The sequence below is a fragment of the Xiphophorus couchianus genome, chromosome 10 (genome assembly GCF_001444195.1).
Source record: "Xiphophorus couchianus chromosome 10, X_couchianus-1.0, whole genome shotgun sequence".
NCBI classification, from domain to species: domain Eukaryota; kingdom Metazoa; phylum Chordata; class Actinopteri; order Cyprinodontiformes; family Poeciliidae; genus Xiphophorus; species Xiphophorus couchianus.
The window spans coordinates 8,866,317-8,880,356 of NC_040237.1; the positions used below are offsets into that span (position 1 = coordinate 8,866,317).

The window sequence follows — 14,040 nt, forward strand, 5'->3', positions numbered from 1 at the left end:
ACACTGACACAAGGTGTTGTAATTCCTCAGCAGGCTGAGGTCAAAGATCAGAGGTCTTTGAGATAGGAATCTTTTTTAAACAATACTCAGAAGCTGATGACACACATCTTCTCCAGCAAAAACAAAATGCTTGTCTACTGTCCTATTTTTTCTCTGACGTTTTTTCCAGCTTCCTAATTTTAGCCTTGATAAACAAAGACCTACAACATCTTTATCATGCTGATCATAAATAAACTGCTGTCAAGTGGTTTCACAAGATAATTGTGTAGATTTCTTAATCTCTTTCCCTGCCTAATTTAGCATCAAAATGATGAAAAAAATAAAAACTTAAATAATTAACTTCAGCGGCCTGCTATGTATCTATTTGAGGCATTTCATTGCTTAAATATGATGGTTGGTCCCCTGAGGCTAAGGTGCAATGCTGCATTTCATGCCTATAGTCTACTTCTTGCACAGCATTCAGCCGCAGTAATTGGCTTGTAATGAGCTGGGATAAAGAGCCTTGTCTCCAGCCGCAACGCTCCAGAGGCAAATCGTTAGTATAATTTCTTTAAGTTCCTCAGTTGATAAGTGAGTTATTAATAAAAGTGATAAACCAACAATTATGTTTTATGTAGGACATTTTAATAGTAACAGCATTCACAACTGCAGGTCCGCCAGGTCCACTTTTAGAACTTTATTACTTTGTTATGTCATCTCAACTGAAACACTTTTCAAATCTGGTGTCCTTTGAGCTTTAATGATATTATCAAAAGACAGCCAAACAAAAACCATTATGTTACATCAAACAAATGTTTTTGTTGTGGTGAAAAACACTTAAAAAGTAACTAAAGTTGAAGTTGGTCAGAGCAAAGTGGCACAGTGTCTGCTTTTGATTAACTATAAACATAAATGGTTTCCTTTGTTTGGAGACAAAATCTAAAGCAGGCTCATTTTTCCATTTTAAATAACCATTCAGAATTTCTGTTGAGTATTTAAACTTTTTCCCACATCTTGGAAAAAAAACAACCAACTGTCATACTGTGAGGAGCAAAGCATGCTGGGGGATATCAGAGACCAAGGCCATATGCATCACATATGTGTTCTGCAATATTCAGGAAGAGGTACGGAGCTTCAAGTTCATGCCAGATATGTTGTGTCTGTATGACAGAATGGAACAAGATCATAAAGGCAAGTCTGAGAGAGCAACCCCAGAAGTGGTTACAACTATCAATGTTATCCCTGCAGGGCATCATCCTTAGCAGAACAACCCTTTTTTGTTTTGCTTTTGAAATATATCTAATGCATGCCTGAAGCTGCTTCTCTGGGGAAATTGTTCAGAATTTTGGCATAGTCAACTTTTCCATGCATTCCTTATGGCCCGATGACTAATTACATGCCGCCTGGCACAATTGGTGAAGTACGTTTGTGGTACTTAGATGACCACAAGCAACCCTCAGTGAGTATTTGGCAGTCATGCCACTTTTTGTCGAAATGAAAATGGTTTTTGACATGAATTCAATAGTTTTTCCAGCCCAACCTTGAGCACTTTGGAGTGTTAGCTATGCGAAACGAAGTCAGACTACAACTGAAAAATAACAAAATTACATTTTAACCTCACAAATAAACCTGAAATCAGGCAGTGTTTTTGAATGCATTATCCGTCTTCACCTTTTGTTTGCTTTTCACAGAATTCACACTAAGTAGCTCCAATGGTTTGCGTGTGTGTGTGGGTAGGCGTGGGGGTTGTGCATGTAGCTGTGAAAAGACCTTGTGCCACCCCTCATTTCCGTAGGTTTTACTTCCAAAGAAGCCACATTTCCAAATAGTTGATTAAATTGGTCTGGAGAAACAGTTAGCCAAAAATTAAATTAGAAATATGTTTCTTTTTTTTCTCATTTTCATTTCAGGCCTTCACATTCTTAGTATATTTCAGTGAAGGAAAAAAGGCAGTGTCTTAACAAAACACACAAATTGGAAAAAACCCCAACAAAACACAAACATTTCAAATAGTTTTTCTTTATTTTATTATTGGGACTTTTTGAAAAAAGCACAAATTCTTTTCTTGTTAGTTAACATTTTGAAAATGCTTTCCTAATAGGTATTTGGCATCATTTTGGCAAGTCCCACCATTTTATACATTGTTGTCATTAGAATACTGGAGGAATTATGAGTATTGAAATAAAAGAAATGCAAAGACTGAAAATAAGTTCTACAGCAAGATGTACTTTAGAATCATAAAAAAATCACACAAAGATGTGATACATATCCTGTTTCAGTCAGTCTACTATACCCTAACAAAGGATTTTAGTGCCAATAGGTTTTTTAGTAATTTCCTACAGTGTTTTTTCCACTAAAAACAGGTCGACAGCTAAATCAGAGTAAGTGTTGGAGCTGGTTAAGAGCCTGTTTTCCACCTTGGAGCAATTGTTTTAAGTGATTTAAAACAATTCATCCAACAGATCTTTAATCCTCTGTTTCTGATGTATATTGGCTTTATCAGAGGATTAAACTGCTGGAGGTATTTTTATCAAAATGTAATCTAAGTCTCACTTTACATGCAAACAGATGTCCCAGTTACCAGTTTAATTTATAAAAATGTTTTAAAAATCAATCAGTGTTCAATATTTATGATATATAAAATGCAGATAATGCATACATAGGCTGGAGTTATGCAAACCAGTATCTATAGAATTCACTTTGAATTGTATTTATGAATAGAGCTGAAAGTGCTACTATAAAGTTATCTGTATTTTGTTCATTGCTCTAAATAAATAACACAGATCCATAAATCTCAGTTATGTAAACCATTTTAAATAGGATTTGTAGACACAGAGTGATGAGAATGGCTAGTGGTGAGTGGTTAGTTAGAATGAACGCAAATGGTAAAATAAAAGCAAATAAAAGTACTGAATATTTATAAATTCAGCTAAAAACATTTTATGAAAGTAGCTGGATGTGGTCCTTTGCCACAACTGGAGTTATGTAAACCATTTTAAGTATGATATAAATACAAGTTTGTGATATTAAAAAGACCCAATGGTGCTTATAAACTGGGCTTCAAAAGCCATTTACAAACTTAGCAAAAAAAAGCATTAGTAACTAAATAACTCTATGACATTGCATTTAAAAAAATATAGTCCTAAACAGGAGTTATGCAAATCACTACTAACTAGATTTACAAGCAATAGTTGGAATATATATTCCAACTATTAATACTAATACTATTAGAATATCTCAAACTGACATTATCTTAAAGTATTTGGACCAGTAGCTCAAATGATTTAAACATGTGACTCAGAATATTTGTTGTTGGTCTCTTTCACTAATTTCACAGCTTCTGGCAATTCAAGATTGCATCATGTTTTGGTGCTAAAGTTGGTGGATGCACAGATCGTTTACCAACCAAAGTTTTAGCAACAGTTTAGCACTTGAACCATTTTGCTGAATAAAACATGTTGATACGAAAATAACTTTTGTACAGTACTGTATTCTGCTTTGATGTCATCATCATCATGACTTGGCCATTTTAACCATTCTGTTACGGTGATGTACTGTAAAACCCATTGTTTTGTTCACCCATAGGAGGCGCTGGTGTTTTCATATGGGACAGGTGGCCTACATACACTTCCACTGCATTTGGTGAGGTTCCCATACCTGCCTGCTTTTAATGTTTGTAGCCGTGTAGGTGAATGGCTCCAAAGTGGCCTCCATCCACTCCTTAACCCCAGACTCTCATTTTTATCGTGGGTTTAATGTGGCGCTCTACATCATTTAACAGCAAAACATGTTTCTTTCTGGTGAGGTGTGGCTACGCAGAGCTTCTGTCCTAAACGCTCAACTGATTGGTTACTCCTTTAGACAAACTGACCTTCTCCATTTTGTATTGATGGTCTATTAACTGTGCACGCTTCTGTCTTTTGCAGTCATGCTTTTGGTTATTGTTGACCATTTTGTCCATGTGTACTTGTGTCGTGTTGTTCCCTAGGCACATTTGCATGTGTGTTTGATGTTTAGAAAGGGATGACTCAGAATCACACAGGAAAGTTGTTGTAATGTGCAAGTACGTCCCAATAAATTAGAAGACTCTTTTTTATTATTATTAGTTATTCAGATCAAAAAGAGAAAGTCATATTTTACAGATTTATTGTAAACAGAGTGGTACATTTCTGTTGAGTTGATGATTATGGCCTAAAGTTATTGAGCAAAACCATTTTTATAAATACATCTATAACATCGCATCAGACAAATGTTGTATGTCATGGCCTTTCACAGGGAGAACTGATTACGTAACAGTTTTCCCACTGACATTTATTCCACAAGGAACATAAGTCACAAAAAGTTGCCAAAGAAATTAATGTGAAGTTTAAATGAAGAAAATGACGTGGTCGGGAAAGGCGCAACAGGGACGACCTACAGAGGATTGTAAAGCAAAGCCCTTTTAGGAAGTTGAGGATATTCCTGAGTTGTTGATTGTAGCCAGAGCTAGTTCTTCAAGAGCCATCACGCATACAAGTCCTTGAGGTTTAGTGTGAATTTTCCAGTCATTGATGATTTGGGGAGAAATGTCATCTGCCAGTGTTGTTGACCATGCGGTGCATGCACCGCATGGTCAATTGAACATTCTTTACAGTATGGTGACAACTCTGTCTAAACTATAGTTTCCAGTGAAACAGAAATTTGATTTGTCCTAACTTTAAGTCTTAATGATCAAAGTTACCAGAAAGAAACTTAAAATATTATCACTCTATGTGTGAAGAATTTGCATATAATACATGTTTTGCTATTTTAACTAAATGGAAAAGTAATTTTGACGATATTCTGATTTATTGAAAGCTACTTATACAGCATCAACATAATAATTGTCCACAATGAAGAATAAAATTATGTTAACTCAGGACACCGTCTCTGTTTTGTCTTTCAGGGCAGCGACAGTGAGTACGAGGTCGACCCAAACCGACAGAAAACCCACTCTTTTGTCAACCACTACATAAGCGACCCAACCTACTACAACTCCTGGCGCCGCCAGCAGAAGGGAATATCTCGAGCCCAGGCCTACAGCTACACTGAGTCTGAGTCGGGAGACCCGGAGCACCATGCCCCGCCACCACTGCCCCCGCTACCCCCACTGCCACCGCAGCTCAGTTCACCCAGCCCTCAGCCTCAACAGGCCCAGGGTCAACCTCAAGGTCAAGGCAACCTGTTTAGGCCCAAAGGAAGTCGGACTCCCACCCCCTCCCAGCAGAGCTCTAACACCTCCAGCCAGCACAACACCCTCTACAAGCCCCCCAGCAGCCTGGCCCCTGGATCACGGGCTCCTATTGCTGGCTTCTCCTCCTTTGTGTGAAAAATGCTGAAAAGGACCAAACTTTCTGGAAGCATCAATACGTGTTGAACAACACGGCATCGGAAAATGCAAAATCAGCCTGATAAATCGATCTCAGCCGTCTCTCGCCTCTTACATTCTTCATTGTGGACAATTTAAGTTTTCATTTGCTCTCATGTTACTTCTTTTGTTTTTGGATAAACAGACTTTTCAAAGCACCTATTCTTGTTTAGCGTGTGGAAGTGTGCCATTATAGACTCAGTTTTTGCTTTCACTGATTCATAAGACATGTCCGCAGTTATTTTAATCACTGAACAACTTGCATGACTTACTTTTTTTTTGCTTTTTTGAAACGCATTTATCAGTAACCTCTGTACAAAGTCACCAGTCTTTGAAAACACAAAAACATTTACTATCTATATATATATATTAATTATATATATATAAATATATATACTGCATATATATAGTGGAGATACCGAGAAGACAAAATTGAGTCGGTGGACAAAATCAGCTTCATTGATGGAAACTCGTGATGAAGAGAAAAAACTCAATTTGTCTCCATGTGAAAACAAAATATGAAGGATAAAAAATGGAACTAAACACCAAACTGACACAAAGTTTCACGTGTTGTCCTGGAACATTTTCAGTGGACATTCAGGACATAAATCTGCATTACTGTGGAACCAACTCTTCAGTCTGAGAGCACACACACACACACACACAGAAAAGTCAAACAGCATTTTCTACATTGGGCCAAAGGTGTCTCTGCTGTGCCTGAGAGACCCTCCAGATCTATGAAATGAGTGTATGTCTGTTTAACTGAAAAGGTTCACGTCTCTTTGTGAGAGTGTTCTAGTGGAACAAAACTGTCTTGATGGCTTATTTATGACATCTGGCACCAGTTGTGACCACACCACTCGCGGCGCCCTCCTCCGTGGGCTACGAGAGCCTCCTTTTACTCCCAACAGATGGGCAAGGCGGGGGCTTCGAATCTTCTCTGCATACACAACCCATTTTTCACGTTTGGCCCCTTGGCTGGCTCTAGTATAAACACATCAGTCTCAATCTACTGAAACGCTTTGATATTCAGCCTCCGAGTTTAAGTTTTGAAACTGTGTGGACACATCTGCTGGAAGTGCTTAAGTGTGACTTTGTTAAGAAAAAAAAAAGGGGGGGAGAAATATTTTTATCTCCTCACCTTGTTGCTAAAACTGTTTTTGTTTCTGCCACTGATCACTATCGCTGGGCAGCACTGAGCCTGTTCAACAGATGATGTCATTGAATTGCCTCACTTCTCTCCCTTTTGTGTAATCAGCCATTCTGTACTATCCAGGTGTGACTTTGCTCTAAAGCGTGTGTGTGTGTGTGTGTGTGTGCAGGGGTGCACGGGCGTGCGCGCGAATGATTACACTATGTGTACGTCAAGCTTTACAGATCATTCACTGTAAGTCTGTGTATAAACGGATCGTCTTGCAGCTTTAAACCTGCCTGGAGCTTTGCCGCAGAAGGGTGGGCCACGTCTGGCCACCTGTGAGGTGAACTTACAACGCTATAGTGAAGACTCGGTGATGTGTTGCTAGTTACCATAGTTCAAAAAGAGAAAAGACTGTCATCTACTTTTTCCTTTTAGGTTTTATTTTAAGTTTTAATGTGGGGTGATTTCATTGTACGCAACAAAAGCTTATCATGCAGAATCTGAATGAATATATTATCACAGTACATTTCTGAAATAAATTATTTTTCAATGTTACACCGTCTTTTTTTCAGCTCCACAGATCTACAACAAATGCAACACAAACATAACCTTTCCACAATTTGAGTCCTAAAAGTTTAATTATTTGCCTTATGAGTGATCATTTTTTAATATAGATTTTCTCATTTCTGTTCTAATAATTTTCGACGCAGCAGTCCAGGGTCTGATTTCTTACTTTGGAAATTTTGCTGCATGCTTTCCCCATCTATCTCTGCCAAATTCCTGTAAATACTGAACGTAAAGGGCACTAGTGCTGCAAAAATTGCTTAAAAAAACAAGTACTTTCGATCATCAAACAAATCACATTAGAATGCTAAGACATGATACGGTCCTGGCTGAAAAGTCATAATTTTTCCAAGTTGTTCATGTTTCAACTTTTGCTGCAACACATACACTACAGCAGACTCTGTTGCCTCAGCAGGCCACATTCCTCAAAATGTGATTTTCTTTCTCCACATGGTAAAAAAAAGCAAAGAAAAGAAACTTGGTGACAGCAGAAGCCATATCATGGCTTACTATTAGTAAAATAGTAAGGCAGGATATAACTAAAGTTATATTTTTTATGTATATTTTTTTGTGACTGCCAGTTAAACACGGATGTAAACACCGTTACTGTGGTGAGTATATTTAATCTCATTTCAAACATTGCAATTCTGTATGTGGTGTGCTGAGCTAAATCAAAACCTAATGCAGCAAGAAATCCACCAACAGTCTGTTGTCTTTGCTGCTTGTTCAACATAATCACATCGTGATTGAGGGTGTTAATCTGCTCTCATCTACTTCTTGTCACCAAACAGAATCATGTTAATACAATGCCTTGTAAAAGTGTTCACACCCTATACGGCTTGTATCTTTTGTGATGTTAAGCTGCAAACTGTATTGGGACATTATGTGGTATCAGGTATTTGCATAGCTGTAAAATGAAAGTAAAATTTAAGCTGATTTCCAACATTTCATGTTGAAATGAATGTCATACGTTTGTAGTTAGCCCTAAGGAACCTAATTTCTGTCTGTACCTGAATCTTAGCATAAATCCAGCTGTTTCAAATCAATACAGGCAGAAATTTCAAAGTCATGATGTGCAAAACGATTAACTCCACCCACACCCTCACTCACACACTCACACCCCTATTGTAGTTGAATTAACATGAATTCCAGTTGGAGTAAAAATGCGCTTTCTAGTTTAATAGTTCCCATAAAGTATACTGAAAATTGTGATTCATCAGAATGTGAACAAGTTGTGTAATCAGTCATTCTGTACTATCCAGGTGTACAATGCATTTGAAAAGCTAAAAAAATATATTTCCACACACTATTATGAAAATCTAACTATAAAAGCTGCTTTTTGTATTCAAATGGCAGTAAAAACTGAAGTTTAACTGTTCTAGTTTTGCAAATCTTCTCCATATACATTCACTCTAATGTTCAATTTAAAAAAAAGAAAAATGTAGAAATCTGAGAGTGCTCAAAGCCCCACACTACTTGTGTGACCAATTTCTGTGAATGCATTTGATCTGTCTATAGTTAATTAGCTGATCAAATACAACCTGACTGTTGACCGTTACTCAAGTAACCGTTAAAATGGATCGGTGCAGATGATGTAAAATCCCGTTATCTGCTTACAAATGTCCCTGTCAAGTTGTTCTGTGCTCCTAGATAAGCACGACTCATTAGTTCAATACAATCTTTAGCCAAAAAAAAAAAAAAAAAGATTTGAAAATGTTAGATGCAACAATATAAAACATGAGGAATTTTTTGTCTGTAAAGCATGAGGAATGTCTTGGATGCTATTTCAGAAGCGCTCAACACATACATCTAAATCAGACACATGCAGAGTGTCAGATGCTGCTAGATGCTAATTGGATCACAGTCAGTCACTTGATCCAGGGCTAACCCACTAAACACACAGGCATGAGAAAAGAGGAGATTAGATGGGATAGGATAGAACAGGGAATTGGAACGAGAGCTTCCAGAGCGCTAATCCCCTTTTTTGAAAACACATGGGAAATTTCTCTCTGTCTGTGGAATTGTACTCAAGAGGTGTTCAGCTTGCAGAAAATATTTATTTGTCTCCTTTTCCCTGTTTCTACCCCCTTTTAGGCAATGGATGAATGAGCTGGTGGTCCCTCTTTAAAAGGGAGCCCAGGGCACTCAATAGCCATGATGAGCTTTGAGAGCCCACAGTTGGAATATTAAGGCATTCAGACAGAAGGTGTAGTTCAAAGGACTTTGAAGCCATGAATTAAATTGCCTCATTTGTCAGTTTCACTCAGGGTGGGTTAGGGATTTGAAGAGGATATACTGGTAGTTGGTGAAAGGATAGTAATTTGTGTAAAAGGAGTTCCCTCCCACTGTCCTTTCTAATGTACTGTTTGTCAGCAGTATAAATTGTTTATGCAATAAATGTACATTATGCTAGAATTATTTCCAGGTTTTTGGAATTAACCCTCTCGCCCACTTTCCCTGCAATTTGAAGGTAGTTTACACCAAAAAAAGGGTCATTAAGGGATTCGAGGCAGCTCAGATTTGTGATATAAATTACAAAAACTGTTACATGGAGCAATTTCTTGTGTAGTAACAGTGTGACCTAATCTGAGGGGTTTCCATTAGACAAAAATATACTTTGTGTATTTTTTTATTGTAGAATCCCAGGCAATAAGCAAAGCACTGGGTACAAAAACCACACAAGGAAGCAATAAAGGGAAAAAAGACTGCTTCACGGAAAGGGACCATCAAAGTTCTGTTCTAGCGGAAACGCACCAAGATGCAGAGAATCTCATTAAACTTTTTGCCACTAATTGGCTCATCATTTATAAGATCTATAATAATATTAACATATGGGAAAAATCTGAGAGACAGATGGCGAACAGTAAAGTTCGGGTTAAGGTTCACACCTGACGACCAGATGGTTGTTTTAACCACTCAAACACATGCTGTTTAAAAAAAGGGTCTTAATATTTTTTACACACTTGATGGAATATGATTGCTTAGAGTAAAAAATACAACAAACAAACAAAAAAAAAACAATAGACATTTCTACAACCCAATCTGTGAACTCTCCAAAATAACTGGAGACTTCATGACATTATGTCTCCTACACTTACTGTGGCAGCCCGCTTTAAATACAGCTAGAATAACAACAACAAAAAACAACTTACACCTGATGAAGCATAGTGTGCTTAAAAACATATTCATGCCCTTAACCCTTTGAAAGGTTTGAATGCATTCCCTTGAAGGATTTTAGCTCCATTTCCATTAGGTCTGACCGGTTTCTCTGACCCTGTTGAAGAAACGTCTCCCCAAAGCATGATGCTGCCACCACCACTTTTTATTGTGATGTGGTTTTCTTTAACACAAAGCATGTAGGCAAAAAGCAGAGCATCGTCTTCCATATGTTTGCTGTGTCCCCTTTTAGAAGACTACAAATGGGACTTGATTTTTTTTTTAATAATGGCTATTTTTGCCAAACATTCTTGATAACCAGATTTGTTTATTAACTTGTACTAACAGCTGTTATTGTTCCCATATCTAAGCTGCGGAAGAAACATTTTCTTCTGCAGCTATGACACACCAAGTGTGGCGCCATACAACATTAGTCCATCCAGATCCAGGCTCTTTTGTACAACATGTAGCAGTTATTTGGTTATATATGTTTGTGTTGTGGCATTTCTAAGATGCTAACATGATATAATGGAGTGGGACGAATAGAAGTTTTATTCTTGCCCTGAGATAAGTAGACAGGCACTATATTTAAATTAGGGGCCCCATCACCCACCAAGTTGAAGTTGATCTATTGTTATGTATTGTGGCTAAATAGGACGCTGTGCCTTTAAATCTTAGCGGGAGGGTGGTGCTCTTTGAGGGGAGAGGAGGCCGCTTTGTGTGCTTCGCAGATGCGGAGTAAACGGACGTTGGAGCAAACACACGTTCACACACGCATACACAGAGGGGACCGTAACCCTGACACAACTCTGGTGTCTTTTCTCCTCTGTGGAAACTAAACGAGACTTCTGACAACTTACTGCTCGCAGTTTTAGTTCGTGTTTACGGAAAGTTGAAAGGGAATACTGCCTTGTACTTTTTGTACGCCTGGAAGCTGAAGGAGAAAGGTAACTTTCCATAATGTGTAGCTCATGTTTTAGAAGCTGACTGCGCACTAACCTTTCTAATTTTGCTTTGTGTGGGGAGAGTGCTGCTTTGTAATGACTTGGTTTGGTGGCCCACTCTTGGTTTCGTGCCCTTTTTTGCAAAGCTTAAAGTTTGGGACGGAGGTTGAACTAAAACCCAGCGGTCTGAGATCTGCATCTCATTTGAATCTCAAATGTTCCCTGTGGACAATCAGCGCCTGGCATTCTCATCGGGATCATGTTTGTCCCATATGGAGGACCAAACAATGAGCCCCTCTGGCGTCCTCTCTGTCCTTCATCGCCAATCTGGCTGATAAAAGTTTGGTATCTATTAAAAAAACGTCTTCACATTTAATTTACTTTTTGTGGGCATTTGTTATTCATTGGTTTTACGCGAAACTTAACAAGTATTTCATTCTGTGTGTGGACATAATATTGTACATTCTTCACCCAAACAACTTTTGTTTTCGTTTCTTAGAGGTTATCTCTTCTGAAATGTGGCATTGCTTTTCTGATTAGCTTTGGCATACTGCCTCGCTTAGAAAGGGACAATAAACTTGTCCAAGGTACAAGTAAACTTTTCAGCTCCTCTTGGGCTCCTCTTGACCAAAGGTGCCTGAGAGTGAGAGAACTTTAATTCACACAGGACAGATTGCCAAACACACCAGTGGTGCACTAGGTAAACCTTCAGGAGGTTTTGATGTCAAAATAAGCAATTTAATCTAAAAGAGCATTAAATAACTTTTTAATTATGCTAAAATCATGTAGCTCAAACGTTTTTTGCTCAGGTTAGTAAAACCTTTGTTTATGTTACCAATTTGTTATTCTCTGTATTTAGAGACATTATTTATGAGTTTTAGTTTTTTTTAAAAAGGGGAATTTGTTTCAAAATTGCAAAACATCTAAAGCTCATATTTTACTCACAGCTGTTTTGCTTCAAATAGGAATAAAAGTCTGGACAATCCCACTTTGGACCATCTCCATGTCAATTTGAATTGGGATGAGGATGTTGAAATAGGCATGTGATGGGCTGAGAAATCAGTAAATCAGTAAAAAAGCTGTTTAGGGCAGAGCAAGATATGTTGTAATTTTTTTTAAAGTTGTCTTTCAAAACAATTAGAGCATTGTACTAAGATATTCTGAAGCTTTCACCAAAGTCACCAAAATTTGTCTGATTTCAGATTTTTGATGGCATTAACTCTGAAGCAGCTTTTTGTGATTAGATTAAATTACTCACTGGCAATGGCCCCTTTATTCAGCCCAAAAGGTCACGTTTGTGTATTTTCCCTTGAAACAGAAAGACATTCCATCTATACAATATTGGTAAATTTGGATGTCAAGACTAAAAATATTGACATCTGGTGAAATATGGACTTTGCCTGGGCTAAAAAACAAACAAACAAAAAAAACCCGAGTTAATTTGTCAAATAAGTTAACCACGCACTCCCAACCGGCTGCTGCACACCGCTGGTCAGCTGGTTGAAGGAAGGCACTAATTATTTATATCTACAAGAAGTCTTTGCCATATTTGTTAAGCAGCAGGCTCAAGGCTAGCTCTCTTGGCAGGTAGTCTCATTAATTAGATCACTGAATGGGTTGCTACAGCTCTCCTAACTATGGAGAGCAAAAAGGTAAAATGTTGTCCATACTAAACACTTGAACTTTAGTATGGGCAATGTTGATGCAATAAACATCAAATGTATTTTTGCTCAAAAATATAAAACCAGGAGATTTTTATACCTGCCAAAAAGAAATAATGTATACATTATAATATAATGTAAACTGGAAGTCAAGTAATTGTCAGATTTTGATCCAAGCTCAGACACACAACAAGCAGATTGAATGAATAAGTACATTACATAATAAATGTAGGTTCCAAATGTATTTCACATTTGGAACCCTTAGTTGAAGGACAAGTCCACAAACATGTAGATAAATATGTTCTATATGACTAATAACCATCTTATTTAATAAATAGTTGAAACTGGGCCACATACCTTGGAATTTGTGTCCCAAAAACTATTTCCAGCTCCAGGACAGGATATGATTTAATCATAGTTGGGACAGATGTATTCCCTGAGCATCAGTTTCCCTTCACTGAAAGTTATGTAACATTATTACTCGTCGGCTGGTTTGTGAGACAGCAGAGGACTGTAAAGTCTCTGGGAGTCTACCTTTTTTAAACCCCTGGACCATTAGCGAGTTTCTTTGTGTTTGTCTTTGGTCGTTTTGTCTGATGAGCTGCAAAATGTTTTCATAGACAACACTATTGTACACTTAAACTCAAAGTACCTCTTGTTGTTAAAAGCAGTGTAGACTAACCGTAAAGTCCAGAACTACTTAACACTGCTCTGTGTCATTATTGCCGTCTTTTCACCAGTCGCTACCTCTCTCTGTTCATGGTTAAATTGTCTCCATGGGCAACTGGACATATAAACTAATGGGCCATGCACAACTCCTCTGACTTCCTCTTACATACAAATGTTTAACCACGCCTTAACAACAGCCCTCAGGTCAGTCAGTAGTGTTCACTTTGTTTGATGAATCATTTATTATCCAGAAATAACAACTCTGTCATAAAAAACAGAAACCAGGGATCATCCTTCCTGTCTCTGCATTACTGCACACACTCCAGGCCTTTTTCAGCTACCTTACATTATGGCCTCTTTTCAGCTGGCAGGCAGATGTCTCTCCAATAAAATCTGTTGTGTCATAGGAGAGAACGGGGGGAACTACGGCTGTGTGTCATCTCTGACTGTAGCTTCTTTTTTGCTGCCAAGGCTGTTTGAGTTTGCTTGGGGAGGATGTTGCTGCTGTGAGCAAGTTGGCCACCTTCCCAACTCTGACTGCGC

General features: G+C 38.0%; 2 protein-coding genes across 7 annotated transcripts in view; both read left to right on the forward strand.

Moving 5' to 3' along the window:
* sdk2b (sidekick cell adhesion molecule 2b) overlaps positions 1–7,058 on the forward strand; it is a 346,369-nt gene extending 339,311 nt beyond the window's left edge. For 3 of the 6 annotated variants that reach the window (XM_028029735.1, XM_028029736.1, XM_028029737.1), the window contains exons 45-46: positions 3,565–3,621; positions 4,904–7,058. In XM_028029735.1, coding sequence (XP_027885536.1) covers positions 3,565–3,621; positions 4,904–5,326 — 480 coding nt within the window. In that variant the 3' untranslated portion in view covers positions 5,327–7,058. The remainder of the gene's footprint in view (positions 1–3,564; positions 3,622–4,903) is intronic. The other 3 variants (XM_028029738.1, XM_028029739.1, XM_028029740.1) reach the window with 1 other exon arrangement.
* Positions 7,059–10,943: 3,885 nt separating this feature from the next.
* The window catches only part of cdc42ep4b (CDC42 effector protein (Rho GTPase binding) 4b), a 29,359-nt gene continuing 26,262 nt past the window's right edge, over positions 10,944–14,040 (forward strand). The window contains exon 1 of the mRNA XM_028029733.1: positions 10,944–11,170. The gene's annotated coding sequence lies outside the window, so the exon portion shown is untranslated. The remainder of the gene's footprint in view (positions 11,171–14,040) is intronic.